Source organism: Pongo abelii, chromosome 19, assembly GCF_028885655.2.
Source record: "Pongo abelii isolate AG06213 chromosome 19, NHGRI_mPonAbe1-v2.0_pri, whole genome shotgun sequence".
NCBI classification, from domain to species: domain Eukaryota; kingdom Metazoa; phylum Chordata; class Mammalia; order Primates; family Hominidae; genus Pongo; species Pongo abelii.
Window position 1 is genome coordinate 27,924,112 of NC_072004.2, and position 18,812 is coordinate 27,942,923.

An 18,812-nucleotide genomic window follows, 5' to 3' on the forward strand; every position below is an offset into this window, starting at 1 on the left:
TGGACATCTGGTCCCAAGTGCATATCAGTCTCCAGGTGGACACAAAGTCCCAAGTTGGACATCAGGCACCAGGAGGACTTTAGTCCTCTGGTGAACACCAGCTCCCAGGTTGACATCAGGCTACAAGTTGACACCTAGGGCCCAGATGGACACGTGGCCCCATATGAACACTAGTCCCCAGTCAGCTAGGGCCTGGGTCCACCTGGAGCCTGATGCTTAGCTAGAGACTGGATATCCACCTGAGGCCTAGGTATCTACCCAGGGACTGGCGTCAAAGTGGGGCCTGATATCCACCTGGGGACTAGGTATCCACTTGGGGCTTGATATCCACCTCGAGCCAGATGACCTTCTGTATTCTGATGTCCACCACAGGCCTGGGTGTCCATCTGGGGCCTGGTGTTGATTTGGATTCCAGTGTCTACCTGGAACCTGGGGTCATGTTGTCCACTTGGAGCCTGGAGTTTTCACCTGAGGCCTGGTAGACATCTGGCCCCAGTAAACATCAGCCTGGGGCCTGGTTGTCCACTTAGAGCCTGGAGATTTCACCTAGGGCCTGAAGATCACCTGGGACCCAGGTGTCCAGCTGGGACACCAGACTCCAGGTGTACGCCCAGGCTCCAGGGTACAACAGGCCCCAAAAGAACTCTAGGCCATATTAAACATCAAGTCTCAGGTGGATGCCCAGGCCCCATGTGTACACCAGGCCCCAGGTAGACAGTGGACGCCAGCTGAACATCAGCCCCAAGGTTGACACCCACACTACAGGTGGATATCAGGCCCCAGGTGAAAACCTATGCTTCAGGTGTGCATCAGTCCCCAGGTGAACATAAGGCCACAGATACACATCAGGCCTCGGGTGCACATCTGGCTCCAGGTAAACGTCAGGCCTTAGGTGGATACCCAATCCCCAGGTGGACATCAGAGACCAGGTTGACACAAAACAATCCCAGTGGGTATCATGTCCCAGTGGACATTCAGGCTCCAGGTAAACACACCAGCCCCACCGTAACCGTAACCACCTTAACGAGAAATGGTAGGTCTAAGTACCATCATGCTCCTTGCTCACAAAAGGATGCTTAGCTATTTTATTCAAAATACAACTCCATTCATCACTCTAAGCAGCGATGTGTAGAAAGGAAAAGAAAAATAAACCAGGCCTCAAGGAATCCATCCAAAATGAGGTAGATATTATAAGGGACAGAAATCCCCAAATGAAATGTTATAGTTGACATAGAATAGTCTTTAAAACCCATTAATTTTCTCGCACATTTGATACAGAGCATTATTTCCAGAGACTGAACCTAGAAAGAATTGCTTAAGACTAGAAGTCTTGTTCCAGCCTAGATTCCACACTGTTGAACATCTATACTTAGTACACCACATTATACATAGCACTGACATGACCTGTGTGCATTTAATTTTCTAATACTTGTTCATCTCTGGCATACTTTATATATATATATATATTACATATATAATATACATACATACAAGTACACACACACACAAAGTATATAAGGGTAGGATAGTATAATTTTGCAGTAAGGTTTCTTCTGAAAGTGGTGGAAAGTGGATTGCATTGGCCACATGCTGGAATGTGCTTCCATTGGCAGAAGTAAGGCTTTCAAAACTAGTCGTTTTCATTTTTCTTTAGCAACTGGGAATATTAATAATTGAAGATTTGTTGGTATAAAAATAATCATAATAATCACAATGAAGTGGTGTTAATAATTATATCACAAGATATAATAAACATTATAGATATTATAAGATGTCAAAAAAGAAGATGTCATAAAATCTTTGAGATGATTGACACGTTAAATGCGGCCTCCTGTGCCGCCCTGGGGCGCCACTCTCGTTGGGTTCTTGGCGGTGCTCACCCTACTCCACCTGCTCAGCCTAGGCTCCTGCGCCCCCGGAGTCGCGCCATGGGAGCGAGGACCTTGTCTCGGCCCTAGACAAGGACAATGAGGAGGTGTTGCACGTGGAGTCCCCGCGGAGAGGCTGGACGCCGGGCAGGAGCCTTTGCGGGGGTGCACAGCCTCCTCTGGAAGCCTTGGTTGCTGCCCGGTGCCTGCTGCGCCCTGCGAGCTCCGCGGCGGTGGAGCCAGGCCTGCGCTGCCGGCTCTTGGCCCCGCCTGCGGAGCCTCTGCCCTTTGTCTTGCCCCTGGGGCCCGGGCCTCAGCTGGCCCAGGGTTCCTGATGTTAGCTGACGATGGGCTGGCCTCTGGGACTGGGTCGTGGGCCTCGTGCAGTGGCCGCCGCGTCACCAGCGCCAGGCCTCCCCGCGGTGCTGCTGGCGATGCGGGATGCCCGGGCTCGGGGTCTGCTGGGCCCCCTGGCGCTGCGAACCCCGTCACCTTCCATCGCTTCCACCATGCTGCCCGCTGTTCAGCCCTGGTCTGCAGCCTTCCTGGGACCCCTCCGGCCCCAAAGAGGCATCACTCACAGCCGCTTGCGACACCGGGGCCGCCTGAACCTCCGCCAGGGCTGCGCCGCCCAAGTGGCTCCAGCCAGCCAGCCCTGGCCCACCAACGAGACTTTCCGCTCCCCGAGAAGATCGCCCTCGGCAGGCATACACTGCCATGGAGGATGCAGCGGATACCTTCCAAAGTTTGTGGACACTCTTCTGCCACACCAAAAGTTTCACCATCAGCTGCGATGCCGACTGAGGCACAGAGACCCCTCCGGGAGGTGGACCGGGCAGTGCCTTTGCCGGGCATCCGCAGTGTTGAGCATCCCAAGTGCAGATCCTCACTTCGTGTTCCTCCTCCACGTTCCACATCCAAAGTTCTCTCACCATTTCTAAGCAGGAGAAATCAAAAGAAACTGAAATCAGAAAGAAAGAGAGAGAGAGAGAAAAAGCCATGAGCAAAAAAAGAGCAAAATCTTTTGGAAAGCGTAAAAAGCCCCAAAGCCAAAAACTAATTCTTATCTCTTTTAAACCTTCTGCACTTCTCCAATGATGAATGATTTTTTTTTTCAACCACTGGCAATTCGTAATTATTAACTTCTCTGGCATTAATGAATAGAAGTTGAATCACATGTGGTAGTATAATTTGTATTATATGAAGCTTTCCATATTTTAAAAAATAATTGTCCAGTTTTTCTCCATGGATTAACAATTAATGGAAAATTTTCAACATTGCTGTGTTAATGTCTCCTGAGATAATTAGATGTGAGTAATTTTTATAAACAGAATTTCCTGGGTGGAATTTCTCATCTTCAGGAGCTCCATAAATAACCATATCCCAAGAGAACTGTGAATTTGGGAACTGAAAGAACTGAGTCCCAACTTGTCCAGCCTGGAAGCTTTTGGGTGATCACTCTTGCAGGTGACTTCACTGCCTTCTGTTGAAGGGCCAGTGAGAGCCTGGGGGTTTCAACTTGCAAGAGCCTTACCATTTTAGGGTTAGCATTAACAATGAGGAAAAGGCATACTTTTTTGATACTCTCCGTATGTAATAAAATAATTACCAAAACAAAGCAAAGTGTGAGTGGTGACTATTGAGAGGACCCTTTCTATCTTTGCTGGATTCCCAGAGATTTCTGGGTTTCTTTTGGAGTCAATAGTATTTCCATGTTAATTCTGAGCTCTTAAAACCCACAATATGAGTTGCAGCCAGTGACTAGAGTTGCAGCCAGTGACTAGAGTTGCAGCCATTGACCAGTGTTGCAGCTTGTTAAACTGATCACTGGTGGTAGAGTCTTTTCATTCTGCTCACTTCTTAAAAGGTCAGCTTGGTCAGGGATTAGTGCTACCCTGCCAGAAATAAGCAGTTAGGAATCAAGTAAAGGAGTCAGCTAAAAGCGTAATTACGATGTAGTGAGGTCACAGCTAGATGGTTGTTGATCTTTTTCTCTCTGCTGCTGATTTCAAGGCTTTATACTGTGTTTTGATGTAACATAGAATGTATACCATGAAGGACAAACAGTCTGTTAGCTTCTTGGAGCTATAGTCCGTTACTGGAGCAGGGGACAACAATTTGAAGGACATTATTACTTAGACGGTTTAATCTGCCTTTGGCTAGGATAAACTTCAAGTTTCAAGGGCTGGGTTCAGTTGTTATGCAAACTTAGATTGTTGCGGTAAAATTTCCAAAAAAAGGATAGGACTCTTTAGATGAAATAAGAATTTAACTGTATTTGAACCCTGTTGAAGGCCAGACAAGTTTAGGCAAAATGCCATGACTGATGAGTCCCTTTAAATTCCAACATATAATCGATGTTGGTAAATATGATACGTGCACTGGAAAAGGATGTGTATCCAGTAGTCGTTGAGTGTCCCGTTCTGTATATGTCAGTTTATGTCAAGTTTGTTCATTGTGTTCATCAAATCTCCCTTTCTCTTATGGATTTTTTTCTGTTGGTTCCATCGGTAATTGAAAGGTATGTTAAAATCTATATTGTAGATTAGTCCATGTTTCTTTTAGTTATATCAGTTTCTGTAGTAAATAATTTGAAGGGATATTTTATATTTAGACATATTTAAAATTGGCATACTTTTCTGGTGACTGACATCGTAAAATCTTTTTTATCTTAGCAATATTTCTTGGCTTAAGTCTAAACTGTCAATAATAACATAGCAACATGAGCTTTGTGCTGATTAGTGTTTGCAGGCATGTTTTCCATTGTTTTACTTCCAAATGTCTGGATTATTGTATTCAGATAAATTAATTAAAACATAAAAATTAAATATAATATAAAACATTAAAAAGTGAATATTCTAAAAATCCAGCCAGAGATGTTTCACTTTTAATTGAAGTGTTTAGGACCACTTCTCTCACACTGTGTGCTGAGGTGCTCTAAGATGCTGTGTTTAACTGACAGGGGCAGCAGCGGATAGCGTGTGAGTATGTGTATGTGTGTGTGTGTGTTTGAGATGGGGGTCTCACTCTGTCCCCCAGGCTGGAGTGGAGTGGTGAGGTCTAGGCTCACTGCAGCCTCTGCCTCCCTGAGTAGATGGGACAACAGGCAAGCACCACCATGCCTGGCTAAGTTTGGTAATTTTAGTAGAGACGGGGTTTTGCCATGTTGCCCAGGCTGTATATTTTTGAGGGAAACAAAGCAACATTTGCTGCAGACCTTAAGAACTACTAGCCTGAGGCAGTTCATAGTTTCAAAAGTAGTTAGAAGTGCATTTCTTTACCTTTAAGGTGGGTGTTGTTAATTACCGCGTTGAAAGGAAGTATTGTGCTAAAGTCAGTGTGCAATAGGAATAAGGTCCAGTGGTTGAGATCCAGTCCGATTTTAAGATTTGAAAAGTTGTGCTTTGTGCCCAACAGGCACACACATCGCATTAGTAAGTCAATTGTGCTTTTTTAAGAAAGAAACAAAAATACTGTTTCTACTTCCATTGCGTGTTATTTTTTATATGTACTTGCAAATCCATCACCAAAATAAAAATAATGAACATATCCAGCACTCATAAAAGTTTCCCCTTGCCCTTTTATAATCCCAAACTTTCTGTATCTTCCTACTTACCACTCTCCCTGACAATCACCAATCTGTCACTATAAAAGAGTTTGCCTTGTCTAGACATTTATATAAATGAAGTGTAGTATGGACCCCTTTTTGGAGGGGTCTGGCATCTTTCACACAACATAATTATTTTGAGATTCAGCTATATTGCAGGCATCAATGGGTCATTAATCTTATTACTGAGTAGTATTCTATTGTGCAGATCGGTCGCAACTTATATATCCGTTTGCCTGTTGGTGGGTTTTTGCATTGCTTCCAGTTTGGAACTTACACAAATACATTTGCAATGAACATTCATATACACAAGTTCTTATAACTTTGAGTAAATATTAGGAGTGTAATAGCTAATAGGTTTAGGTTTAGTTTTAATAGACCATCAAAATGTTTGTCAAAATGGTTGAACCATTTTATATTTTTATCAGCAGTATATAAGAATTCCACACTCTTGCCAATACTTTGTATGGGCCTTCTTTTAAAATTTTAGACATTTTCATGTGTGTACAATAGTATTTTATTGTGGTTCCATAATGCCTAATAATATGTAGTATCTCTTTATGTACTTACATGCCATCTGTATATATTTGGTAAAGTGTATGTTCACATTTTTTTTTGCTTCTTCCTTTTTTGTTTTTTTCTTTGCTTATTTTCTCATTATTAAATTTTAATAGTTTCTTTATGTACTCTGGATTCAAATCCCTTATTAGATATGAGACTTGCCAGTATTTTCCCCTTGAGTTTTCTTTTTGTTCTCATAACACTATCTTTCAAACAGCAGATGCTCTTAATATTGATGGGGTCCAATTTATTAATTGTTCTTGTGCATTTGGTTTTTGGGGCTTCATCTAAGACATTTTTGATTAATTGACTATTACAAAGATTTTTTTTCTGTATTTTCATCTAAAAGTTCAAAGCTTTCAATACTTTATTTTATATTTAAGTCAATGGTCCTATAAGTGACAGAGCTTTAACCCAAGTCGCTGTCATGCATAGCTGGACCCAGAGGCTTATATAAAATCGTCAAGAAATGTTCTCCTTCTTTCTCTCGACACTTTTCCTTTTGTTTTAGCCTCATTTTTTCCTTCTGAAGATGACTCTCTTCTCTCTCTGTAGCAAGAGATAGTGTGACAAATAACCCACTTTACTTTGTCCTCATAGACCACAGTGGTAGAAAAAGCAAGAGTCCTTCCTGATGATTCCAAAAAAAAAAGTACTGAAACAGTTGCTATGATCCAAGGGTAGAGTCTTTTGCCAGAGCTGGGCATCATGATCACCTCTAGGGCTGGGGCTGGTAGGTTGGGTCAGGCCCAGTTGGTGCTCATTGAAATGGTCCTCAAAGAAAAGGGGGGCTCTCAAGAGGAGAGTTGCTGAACACCCCACCAAAAAATAGCCACTGTGTACATACCTACAATTCCTTGCCATTTTATAAGCAACTGGTTGGGTGGAAAATGACTAGAAATTCAGTTGTCATTAACTTTCCTTTATAATGTCAGTAGAATGAGCCATACATTTCACATGTTGTGGGTTATGTCCATGATAGTCATTTCTGTATATTAGGTATCAATTTGAAGTATCATCTGAAGAAATACACTATTTTGTGATGTTATCCTTAAATTAATATTTTTCGGATAAAGAATTATAGGATGAAAGAAAAGTCTAGGATAGAAATAGAAGAATAGAGAAAATGGGAGCATGGATATACTGCAGAAAATGGCCAAACAGGAAAAGTACTTGTGAGAGGTATTGAAGTACATAATTGATATCACATAGACCTCCAGGAAATTACAACTACTGGCATAAGAACAAACTATCTGAATAGTCTTTGCTAATACTGAGTCTTTTCTGCTTGCAAAAGAAGTAAGAATGGTAAGAAATTGGGACATTGTTCAGATAGGCTTGAATGCATTTATTCATTTACCTGTTGATGGGGTTTGGGGGTATTAATGAAGGATGTTAATAAGTAATAATGGGCATGTTAGGTAATCATAATCGATTTGTCCATTTGGTCTGAAGAAAATTTTGCCTACCTTCTTTTTTGTTGAGGGATTCATTTTTAATGTCATGTTGGATTCTATGGCTTACTGAATGTGTAATTGCCTATTTATGGATTCTGAAGAATTTTATAAAATGTATTTGCCAAACATTTTGAAAGCTTAGAACTTCTCCTAGGAAGAAGTTCTTTAGTGCTTAGTGCTGCCCTGACAAATATGGTAGCCACAGCCATGTGAATATCGAGCACTTGAAATGTGGCTAGGCTGGACTGAGATGTGCTGTCAGGGTAAAACACACACCAGATTTTGAAGACTTAGTAGGAAATAAAATTAAACATATCTAATTAATAACTTCTATATTGGTTAGACATTGAAATAATATTTTGTATATATTTTACATATAAGTATACATTAATGTGTATGTGTAATTAATATCTTCATATGAAATACTTCTCAATTACAGTTGGAAGAATGATGACTTTGTGGTGGAGAAATCTGGCACAAACTTGATCATGTGCCTCCTGCTGTGATGTCCTAGGAAGACCACAGCAGTATTTCTGTGGTTTTCTTGTGAAAGATACATGACCTAAGTCTGGATGTGGAAACACATCAGATGGAAAAAGGTGAACATATCCTTAATAAATGCTTATGCTCTTTAAAACTCTTAAGGTTATGAAAAATAGGGCAAAACAGAGGAACTGTTTGAAGTTGAAGGAGCTTAAGAGACATGACAATTAATGCAATGGGAACTCCTGGATTGGATCCTGGATTACAAAGTTCAAAAAAAATGTATTTAGGGCACAAATGAGAAAATTTGGATGAGATTATAGCTTCTGTTGATTGGACAGTAGTGTTGGGTGGATGCTGATATCCTGATATGGATGATTATGTTCTGGTTATGAGAACTTTTCCCAGATTCCATCGTTTGCCCAGTGGTTTCATGGACAATGTGGCGATGGTAGCAGGAGAAGATGCTACATGTTTCCAATAACATGAACTTCCCTGCAGCAGTGCTGCCTACTGCCCAGATGAGTGCCCTGACTGCTGACAATGAGCAATGCTGAGACCCTGGAAAGAGGAACTGCCTTGCCTAGACCAGACAGATTTCTGGTAATGTTGTAATAATATTTTCTCCTTTCCTTCATGGAAGTGGTAAAGAATTGCCATCATTGGAAAGATGCATATCGGAATATGGACTCCGCTTCATATGCTTCTCATAGCATCAAATTATTTACATTTGCTGAGTTCTTATTCTCTGCTATCATACAACTACTACTGATGATGGAGCTTATTTTACAAAAAAAAGAAGTGATGTGATGGGCTTCAGCCCATATTTATTGGTCTTGTGACATCCCACATCACCCAGAGGAACATGACCTCACAAGAATCAGTTACTTCACCAACTGTGAGACCCTAAGGGGCTGGGTTTCTATCCTATGAGATGTGTTAGATGCCCTGACCCAAGAGCCCTCCTACCCAGAATGCATGGTTCCATGTAGCAAGGATCATTGTGATGGTGGTGATGATGATGGTGAGGATGGTGATGGTGAAGGTGGAGGTGGTGATAATGAAGTGATAGTTACGTTGAGGATGATGAAGGTGATGATGATGGTGAGAATGGTAAAGGTGAACATGGTGATGGTGAGAATGGTGATGGTGGTGATTGTGATGGTGATGATAAGGATGGTGATGGCGAAGGTGGTGATGATAACAGCGATAGTTATGGTGAGGATAATGGTGATGATGATGAGGATGATGATGGTGAGAATGGTGATAGTGACGATGATAGTGATGGTAATGTTGATAATGATTATGATTATGAGGATGGGGAGGGTGACAATAATTATTATGGTGAGGATGGTGATGGTGAAGGTGGTGATAACGATAGTGATAGTTATGGTGAAGACGCTGGTGTTGATGATGGTGAGAATGGTGAGGGTAAGAATGGTGATGGCGATGATGATAGTGTTGGTGATTGTAAGGATGGTGATGGCGATCATGGTGATGATGATAATGGTGCTGACTGGGCTATTAGGTAACGGAGGCAGAAAAGTGGCAGTTTCTAGGAAGTATAGAGCCAGCTGGGAACTGCAAGGTAACCTTAGTGGGGGTGGAAGATGTCGGGCCTCTGCCTCATTTCTAGACATCTGGGGAAAGCTCACCCCTCACAGTAGTTCCAGGAACCCCTCCATCCAGCATTTCCTTCTCGCAATCAGCATGGAGCTTTTGGGGTGCAGAGAAGTGTCTTCTATTCACTGCACTCTGTGGGAAGGGAAAAGGGGGAGTGGTATTTATGAACCCAGTATAATACAGTAGGGTCTCATCTAATATATTTTGGGAGAATTTTCAGCTGAAGAGAGCAAGCCTCAGAGAAGTCAGGTAACTTTATCTTCAATAGCATCCAGTTGTGATTTATTGAGCAGTTACTATGTGCCAGGTAACATGCTGGGTGGTTCCTTATATGTTATCTCATGAAATCCTACAGCAACACAAGAAGACAGGCATAACTACCCCATTATTAAAACTGTGGTAAAATAAACTAAAATTTACTGTCTAACTATGTTTAAGTTTACATTTCAGTGGCACTACATTCACAATGTTGTGCAACCAATTTCAAGAATGCTTTTCATCTTGTAAAACTACAATTCTGTAACTCATTTAACAACAACTCCCCAATCACCACCCTCCCCAGGACCTGGTAGCCACCATTCTCCTGTCTGTCTCTATGGATTTGACTACTCTAGGTGCCTTGGAAAAGTGGAATAATACAGCATTTGCCTTTTTGGTCTGGCTTCTTTTGCTCAGCCTAATGTCCTCAAGGTTCATTCTTGATGCAGCAGGCATCAGAATCTCCTTCCTTTTCAAGGCTGAACACTATTCCACTGTATGCATAGACAGCATTTTGTTGATCCATCCATCCATCCATGGGCACTTGGGTTGCTTCCATCTTTTGGTTATTGTGGATGATGCTGCTCTGAACATGGTTGTGCAAGTATCTCTTCCAGGCTAGCCCCATTATACAGAAGAGCATAGAGAGATTCTGGGAGGAGGGATGACCTGCCCGGGGCCTTTGGTGAGGTCCTGGTGAAGGATCTCCCAGACCTCAAAGGCAGAGCTCCTCTCCTCACCTCACTGCCTTTCTCAGGACCTGCCTCCTGCCCCACCACACAGTGCCCACTCCCTGGTACTAGACTTGCTAAGGCCTCTTGATCCCTGAAAATTCAGGGACAGGAACTGGTGAGCACAACTACAGTCACTCACTTCTCTGTCCCCTACTGCAGATTCTGTGCCGAACAATACATGATAATGACCTGCTTTCCACTCTTTCACCAGATGTGGATGAGGCGCCTATTGCATGCCAGGCGTGTGTGGTCACTGGACGGAGACCCCTGTGAAATGAGAAGATGTGAGCTCCTCAAGGCCAGGGGCAGCCCTTTCACTTGCTGCTACCGTGTGAGGGATGGAGGGGAACCCTGAAGCATTGAAGAAGTGCATGAGTGACCTAGCTCAGATGATGATATCATAGTAACCCTGTTTATTATCACCTACCATGTGCCAGGCATTGTGCGAACTACTTTGCACACATTACCTGCTGTAAAGCTCAGAGACAACTGTAGGAGTGAATCTGTTATACCTCCCACTTTACAGGGAAACTGATGCCCAGAGAGGTGAACCAGTCCACCCCAGGCCTTTCAGCTAGTCTCTGGGATGCAAATCCAGGTGGTCTGACTCAGAGATCCCCTCATCCTCTTGGTTTTTGCCCCTGCAGCCCTCTGGCCTGTCCCCAGAGCCCTGTACCCTGGGCCACCCCGAAGATGACCTGGACATGGGCTTCAGCAAAGGCAGCAACCCCAGCACATCTCCATTTGATAGGGAGGAACCTCAGGCCCACCACAGGAGCCCTGGGCTGCAGGTAGTGTAGGTGCTGGCTGAACCACAATGCACCCATGTTGGAGGATGCACCCTAGGATGGGCAGCAGCAGGAGGTCTCCCTGCCCAATAGCTGGTAGTGGTACCTGAGAACAAAGGAGGAGAAGGAGGCTTTGAACACAGGTGTGGAGAAGCCCAAGGAGGAAGAATAAGACTTGGACTATGGACTGCTGGGTGGCCTCAAGGACCCCCTCCCAGAAAAGGAACTTTGAGACTCATACCCAGGGCTGAGATGAAAGTGCTCCCTATTTTCTATCCTGGAACTGCTGCAAACCTCAGTGTGACATCACAGGGCCTCATTTCCCTATTTGTAAAATGGGATTATATGGGGGTTCCAATGAGACACTGGACCGAGAGCATTTTGAGAATTGTAAAAAATGTACAGTGAGGGAATAATTATTATCAATGGACCATTGCTCTTCCAATAGTTAGTATTCTTTAGCAAATATTTGAAGGTAAAATATGATTTGTTGAGGAGGTTTGCAGCAGCTGAGACCCTCAAGAGTCTTTTCTGTCTCCGTTCCAAGCTGGCCTCTGACAGGGACCTTCTTGGTGCTACCCCTGGGACTCTCATCCTTTGTGCAGGCTTCTCAGGGTTCTTATTTCTATTGCATCTTGTGGTTCCCTAGTGGATGGCGTGCTCCATCTTCACTCAGAGCTAACTGCATCTCCTCCAGGCCCATGTTCCTTGTGCAGCACCCACTGCTCCCTCACCAGGATTCAAACCCTTCTGTGATTGACCTCTGCTGACCTCCTCATTCTTTCTGCTCCTCCAGTTCCATGCCTGTGCCCCTCAATCCCGTGGCTCACACTCTCACCCAAGCTGTTCTCCATCGGGATTTCCTTGGCTCCCTTTTCTGCTCGGCAAATTTGTGTTCATCCTTCCAAGCCCTGCACAGATGTCCTCCTCTCAAAGCTCTCCCTGAGGTCACACTGTCCAGGAACAAGGTAGTTCTTTCTCCTCTGCTGCCTCTGGGTTTTGTGCCTTTATCACTTTGGTGTGACTGCCTGCCTCTTGCTGAAGGGAGGCATTTTGGCTTTACTCACCTCAGTATCTCCTGGGTCCAGCTGGGTGTCTGGCCTGGCCCAGACTCGGTGCTCATCGAGGGTGTATAGAACTCACAAGGACCAAGTAATGTCTTGCAAATAATACCACCCTCCCACACTTCTCCAATGTTTACTTTCTAAGCTCCTTTATTCTTTGACATTCAAATTTCTAAGTGGCCTGTATGTATTTACAAAGCCTGGGAAAACGCCTTCAGAGGACAAACACACACCACCGGCAGAATGTATTTGCATTGACTAGGATTATGGATGAAATTCAGCTTTCTGGAAAATGAATCATTTGGCATTGGCTGAGTATCTACTCTGTGCCAGATACTAAGCTGTGATCTCTAGAAAGAGACATGAACTACTGACACAGTCCTTGACCCTGAAGATCTCAGAATCCAGTGAGCTTGACTTCTTGTAAGTTAGAGACAGAGTTCAGAACAGAAGCTCAGACAGGAGAAGAGAAGTAAAAGGGACACACCAGAGGCAGTGACAGCCACACAGCTGTCTGGGGACACTGAGTGCAGCAACAAATAGCTTAGGCTGACTTGGCAGCCCACGAAAGTATCACGGTTTGCAATTGCAGCATCTCACTGATGCTTTTGTTATGCTGATCTCTGCAAAGCCCCTCTGTGCCCCAGCCCAGGATGGTGGCAGCCATGCTGTGGAGAAAAGGGCAGTGACCAGGACCACAGACTCAGAGCTTGTACCCTGGACCACCTGGGAATGGGAGCCCTTCACATGTTCTCTGCCTCTGTGTTCAGGTTGGGGGTCCCGGCCAAGGAAGGGAGATGACCCCCATGCTGAGTCAAAAGGACACACTCTTGGGAACAGACTGTCTCTTCTTTCTGGGTAATTTCTGCCTCTGCAGTGAATGGTGAAACCAGATACATCCTCTCTGTTGGTATGACACAAAGACAGGCGTTCCTGCTCATGGGCTGAATCTTAGTTGAGGGGAGGTGTAGCACACTCCTGTGCTCTGCTGACTAAGGCAGGGACACATGTCACCCCATCAGAATGACTGCCAGACCAATGGCTAAAATAAAATCATTTCCAATATTCAAAGGAGTCACCTTCATTCATCTACAAATATTTTTCCTTTTCTTTTTTTTTTTTTTTTGAGATGGAGTCTTGCTCTGTCACCTAGGCTGGAGTGCAGTGGCATGATCTTGGCTCATCGCAACCTCCGACTCCTGGGTTCAAGCGATTCTTCTGCCTCAGCCTCCTGAGTAGCTGGGACTACAGGCGCCCACCACTACATCTGGCTAATTTTTGTATTCTGAGCTCCTGACCTTGTGATCCGCCCGCCTTGGCCTCCTAAAGTGCTGAGATTACAGGTGTGAACCACCGCGCCTGGCCCAAGTTTTTTTCTATAAAATGACCTATTGCACTCAGGGTCGGGTAAATGATGCATCATGCCTGCTGGCAACATGGGCCCTATCTGGAAAGTGAGTGCCCACCACCATGGCACAGTGCTGTGCAGTGCCTGTGTGGTGCTGAATCTCAGGAGCAGCCCCCATCCTGTGAACCACAACTACAGGGACCTTAGACATAAGCAAAGACCTCTGGTGGCCAGGCCTGCCAGCAAGCAGATGCTGACTCTGTCCCGGGGGTCTGCAGGGAGGTCGGGCCAGTGGAGAGGTGGCGAGACCCATGTGTGGTCTCCCCAACTCCCGCCCATGCTATGCAATGGGGGCGACCACACACCCGAACTTCCTGGGAGGGTCCTGGTGTGCCCACTGCCTCACAGAGTTATGAGGGGTACTGCCTCTCACATCTCACCGGTATCGCATTTGAAGGACAAATTATGTCTTCCCTTCTCCACCCTGCGGAACTCCGTTTCCTCATGTGCAAGTGGGGGATGATGTGCTTACATGGTTATGCAGTGGGGGTATCGATGGGATCCATCTGTCAATACCCTGCATCCAGTGACCACCTGGAGCACACCTGCAGCTCGCAAGCTGGGCTCCCTGCTGCAGGGAGGGGAGCAAGCACTGCCTGGAGCCAGGGAGCTTTTCTGAAGGAGGTGTTGGAAAGGATTTGTTCCAGAATTTGGGCTTGTATTGGAAGCTTGGGGGAGGGTTGAAAGAAGCCTTTGCTCCAGATTGGATGCTGTCAGAGGCAGGGTGGATTCTATCACCTGGCATCTTCCCCAATCTTACCTAGAAGGAAGGAAGACAAGACCAAAGCTAATGCTGCAATTGACAAGGAGGTAGTGGTCATGACATAGCCACAGGGGAGGGGGTGTGAGGTCATTTTTGTCCATGTTTTGCATGAGCTGAGCCATGATAGCTACCAAGTGACCTTGCTTTGTCTTGACCCATCATGGTCACAGAGCGACCTTGTCTGATGCTGACAACCTGTGCAGTTCAACAGGAGAACACCAACGCCTTGCCAGCAGTGGTTGCTGTCCTCCTGAGGCCTCACTGCTCCTCCTCTGGGACCGACTGCTGACCGTGGGAGGTGTGGAGTGGGAGGGGAATATGCTGTGGGTTTTTTTTTGCAGAGCAAGGGCAGAGGACTCTGATGCCTTCAGCTCTGGCCATCCTGAGTGCTGTGATCTGCTTCCCCTGCTTCCTACACCTCCCACAATCCCACCACACTGCTGGAGTCACTGCCAACTCATAGTGCCTTCTAAGGGCCCCAGTGTCTCCGGGACACCCCCTCTACCCTGGGAGGGAAGCAAAGTGCTCACGAATGTCCCAGGTGGAGGTGCTGAAAGAGTGTGGAGGTGGCTTCTTGAGTGTCAAAGTCTGGGATTCCAGCTTTCAGCCTCAGGCTCCACGTGTGTGTGCTGAAGTGGAATTTTCTGCTCTCATTCACTCTCCTGCCTGGTCAGAGGAACTTGGGGAGTTCCTCTCTAGGAGAGGGAAAGGCCCTGGTGAGGTGGCCTTGCCCTGAACTGGGAAGCAATGGGCACGGGAAAGCAGGGTCCTGGGCTCTGCCTACTGCTTGCTGACAGCTTGGGCACAGCACTGCCCTCCCTGGGCTCCTGTCTCTTTTCTCTGTATGATTAGGTGGAGGTGGATGGGATTCTGCTTCTACTCCCAGTCCTTGGGCACCATGTCAGGTACTCACACACTTATGACCCCATCTGGTCCTTGGAACAGCACTGGGGGATGGATCTGTCAACCTCACGTTGCAAATGTTTGTTCTAAATCCCACACTCTGAAGTCAGAAAGACCTGGGTTTCCCTCAGGCACTGACGGTTGCTTGCTATGTGACCTTGGACAAGTCACTGCCCTTCTCTGAGCCTCAACACCCACATTTACACAGGGGAAGAATAATACCTCCCTCTTGGGCTGCTGTGAAGCAGAGCTAATGGGTACATTGCCTCAGGCACATTGCAGGTGCTCAAAGTGTTGGTCTTTCCTTCCCTTTCTAGGTCTCCATTTCCTCATCTACACAGTGGGGAGCAACTCTGTCCTGATTATAAGGAATACAATAGGTGAATGCACTCAGCAAGCCTGCGGACAGGGATGCATAGAGAAGCTTCTTGCAAAGGTGAAGAATGCCTGCTCTGAGCCCCGCGCTGAGTGACAGGTGAGAGGACAGCAAGCCCAGCGACTGAGGCCTATAAAATGCCCCCTGCAGAGAGGGAGGAGGAGCAGTGTTCTAAGGTGGGTGGTTGGCAGCATCCCCAGTGCTTGCAGGAGGAGCAGGACTGCTTGTGCTTGCTCAGGTGGGTGGTAGGTTAGGTTCTTAGGCATCTGCTGGGTATCAGATGCTGCACAGGCATCATCTCCGTGAATTTAATCTTTCCATCATACCTGAGAGGTGGGCATTACAGGGGCATAGTGGGATTGAAACACAGGTCCCCTGAGCCTGTGCCTTTTCTACAAGGCAACTTGGTTCACATGTAATAATAGGACCCAAAAATACACCTGCTATGCTGTGCTCACCAAATTTCAAAACATCCTTGTGACCTGCGAGGTTGCTATACTGTCTTCATTTTATGGATGAGAAAACTGAGGCTCAGAGAGGCTGAATAGTGTGTTCATCCCTCCAAAGAACTAAAGGGAAGAGGGGTGCTATAGCTGTGGGGCCTTCTATTCCTGGCAGGAAGTGTGCAGTACCCCAGGCCATTCTGACCCTACTGCAGGCAGGAGAAAAGGCACATCAACAAATCCAGCAGCAAGCTTCCACTGAGGGCCTCCCTGGCCTTTCCTTGCACTAGTGCTGAGGGAGAAACAGCCTTGTTCCTTCACATAACATGGCTTCCTGACGCCCCCAGGATAAAGGTCAGAGTCCTCAGGTCTGTGTTTGAGACTCTTCATGGTCTGGTCCCATCTGCATTTCCAGCCAAATTCTCCACTACGGCCCCCAGTGCAGCAGCCCTGGCCATCTGTCCCATCCCACCATCCTGCCTTGGCTCAAACTGTTCCCTCTGTCCCATGCTATTCACACATAGAACAAGGAGAAGCTTGATAGAGGCTAGCCTGAATATTCCATTTGAGAGCATTTTCAGCTTCTGGAAACAGACATTTCACCCAAAATTCCAGATTCCCTGCTTCTCTGAAAATACATACATACATGCATACATACATACATACATACATACATAAATCTGCTCTTACTCTGCACTATTCTGTTTCTTGAGACAGAGTTTCACTCTTGTTGCCAGGCTGGAGTGCAGTGGTGTGATCTCCATTCACCACAACCTCTGCCACCCGGGTTCAAGCGAGTCTCCTGCCTCAGCCTCCTGAGTAGCTGGGATTTACAGGCATGAACCACCATAGCCGGCTAATTTTCATGAACTTTTTTTTAGTAGAGATGGAGTTTCACGATGTTGGTCAGGCTGGTCTCCAACTCCTGACCTTGGGTAATCCACCAGCCTCGGCCTCCCAAAGTGCTGGGATTACAGGTGTCAGTCACCTCACTTGTCCAGTCTGCACTATTCCTTAGTGTCAGACTATTTGAGCCAAACAATGTCTTTCTCATTTGGACGTGACCTTCAGGGTCTAATTTTTGTATTTTTAGTATAGACCAGGTTTTTTTTTTTTTTTTTGACAGAGTTTCACTCTTGTCACCCAGGCCCAATGGTGCAATGGCATGATCTCAGCTCAATGCAACCTCCGCCTCCTGGGTTCAAGGGATTCTTCTGCCTCAGCCTCCCGAGTAGCTGGGATTACAGGCACCTGCCACCACACCCGGCTAATTTTTTGTATTTTTATTAGAAACAGGGTTTTGCCATGTTGGACAGACTGGTCTCGAACTCCTGACCTTAGGTGATATACTCTCCTCAGCCTCCCAAAGTGTGGAATTACAGGCATAGGCCAGAGCCTGGCCTCACCTGGCTAATTCTTTGTATATTTGAAGAGACAGCGTTTCACCATGTTGGCCAGGATGGTCTTGATCTCCGGAATTTGTGATCCACTGGCCTCAGCCTCCCAAAGAACTGGGATTAGAGGTGTGAGCCACTGCACCCGGCCTCAATGTAGCTTATTATCAAAGTATTTACATAGAAAAATTAATCAAAGGGCACAAGCATTTCAATACTTAGGTTAAGATGAAATCTGTGCCCGGAAGAGTGCCAGACACACATGAAATGTTTTGTGCATGAAGCAACCACAACTTAAAATGATTTTCTGTTATTCGTTTTGGTATGTTATTTTGGGAATGTGATTAATCACCTATGTCAAGGACGTTGGGAAGAATTTCCAGATACTCTGATATGCATGACATCTTAATCATACAATATGAAGCAAGGCTATCTTAGGAAATTAGGAATCACTGCCAAGGACCTTTACAATTGAAGATAAATTAAAATTACTATTAAATTTATAACAGTCAGATGGGTTGGCAGGCAAGATGTGTCATTATTTTCTCAGCGTTTTTTCTTTTCCTTGATTCAATAAAACAAACTTAAACGCCAGCTATCTGCAGAACCCTCACTAGACTATATTTAATGATATGTGAAACACAGCCTGCGCACTCACAGATCCTTGCCACGTCCCGTTCCCATCCTCTCAAAACCTGAGTTACCCTGTGGCTAGATTTCTCAAGAAAATGAAAGAGAGAGACGAATGAGAACCACCTTCTTTCAGGTCGCTCCGCACTGCTCCTGCGGGTAGACAATGACCTCTCCGGTGAGGCTTTTATCCTTGACTGTGGGGTGGAGGCCTTAATCCGAGAAAAGAGGCCTCTGAGGGTGAGGAGATGATTTAAATTCTTACTAGAGAGATGTAGCTCCCCACTTCATCCGGACCTTCACAAACCTAAACTGGAGCCGCCGGAAAAATGACTGACAACCGGCCACACAAGCCAGGCAGAGACGCGGGGAGAGCCTTGTGGAGGCACATTGGCTGGGCTGACTAAAGCTCTGGTGCTGGAAGTCAGGCTGCTGCTCCTTTAAACAATGGC

The 18,812-nt window shown here is 45.6% G+C and overlaps 1 protein-coding gene across 19 annotated transcripts in view; it reads right to left on the bottom strand.

Annotated features, from left to right (window-relative positions):
- Positions 1–1,058: 1,058 nt before the first annotated feature.
- Positions 1,059–18,812, bottom strand: part of LOC129051052 (uncharacterized) — a 220,020-nt gene continuing 202,266 nt past the window's right edge. For 5 of the 19 annotated variants that reach the window (XR_010138155.1, XR_010138148.1, XR_010138159.1 and 2 more), the window contains exons 2-4: positions 9,632–9,731; positions 2,606–2,829; positions 1,059–1,657 (exon numbers count right to left, since the gene is read on the bottom strand). Coding sequence is in view for 4 of the 19 variants with exons in the window: in XM_063718491.1 (XP_063574561.1) it covers positions 2,357–2,829; positions 9,632–9,731; positions 14,324–14,611 (861 nt within the window). In the remaining 15 variants the exon portion in view is untranslated. Of the gene's footprint in view, positions 2,830–9,631; positions 9,732–10,780; positions 13,689–14,323; positions 14,612–18,812 lie in introns of those variants that run through there. The other 14 variants (XM_063718491.1, XM_063718492.1, XM_063718494.1 and 11 more) reach the window with 10 other exon arrangements.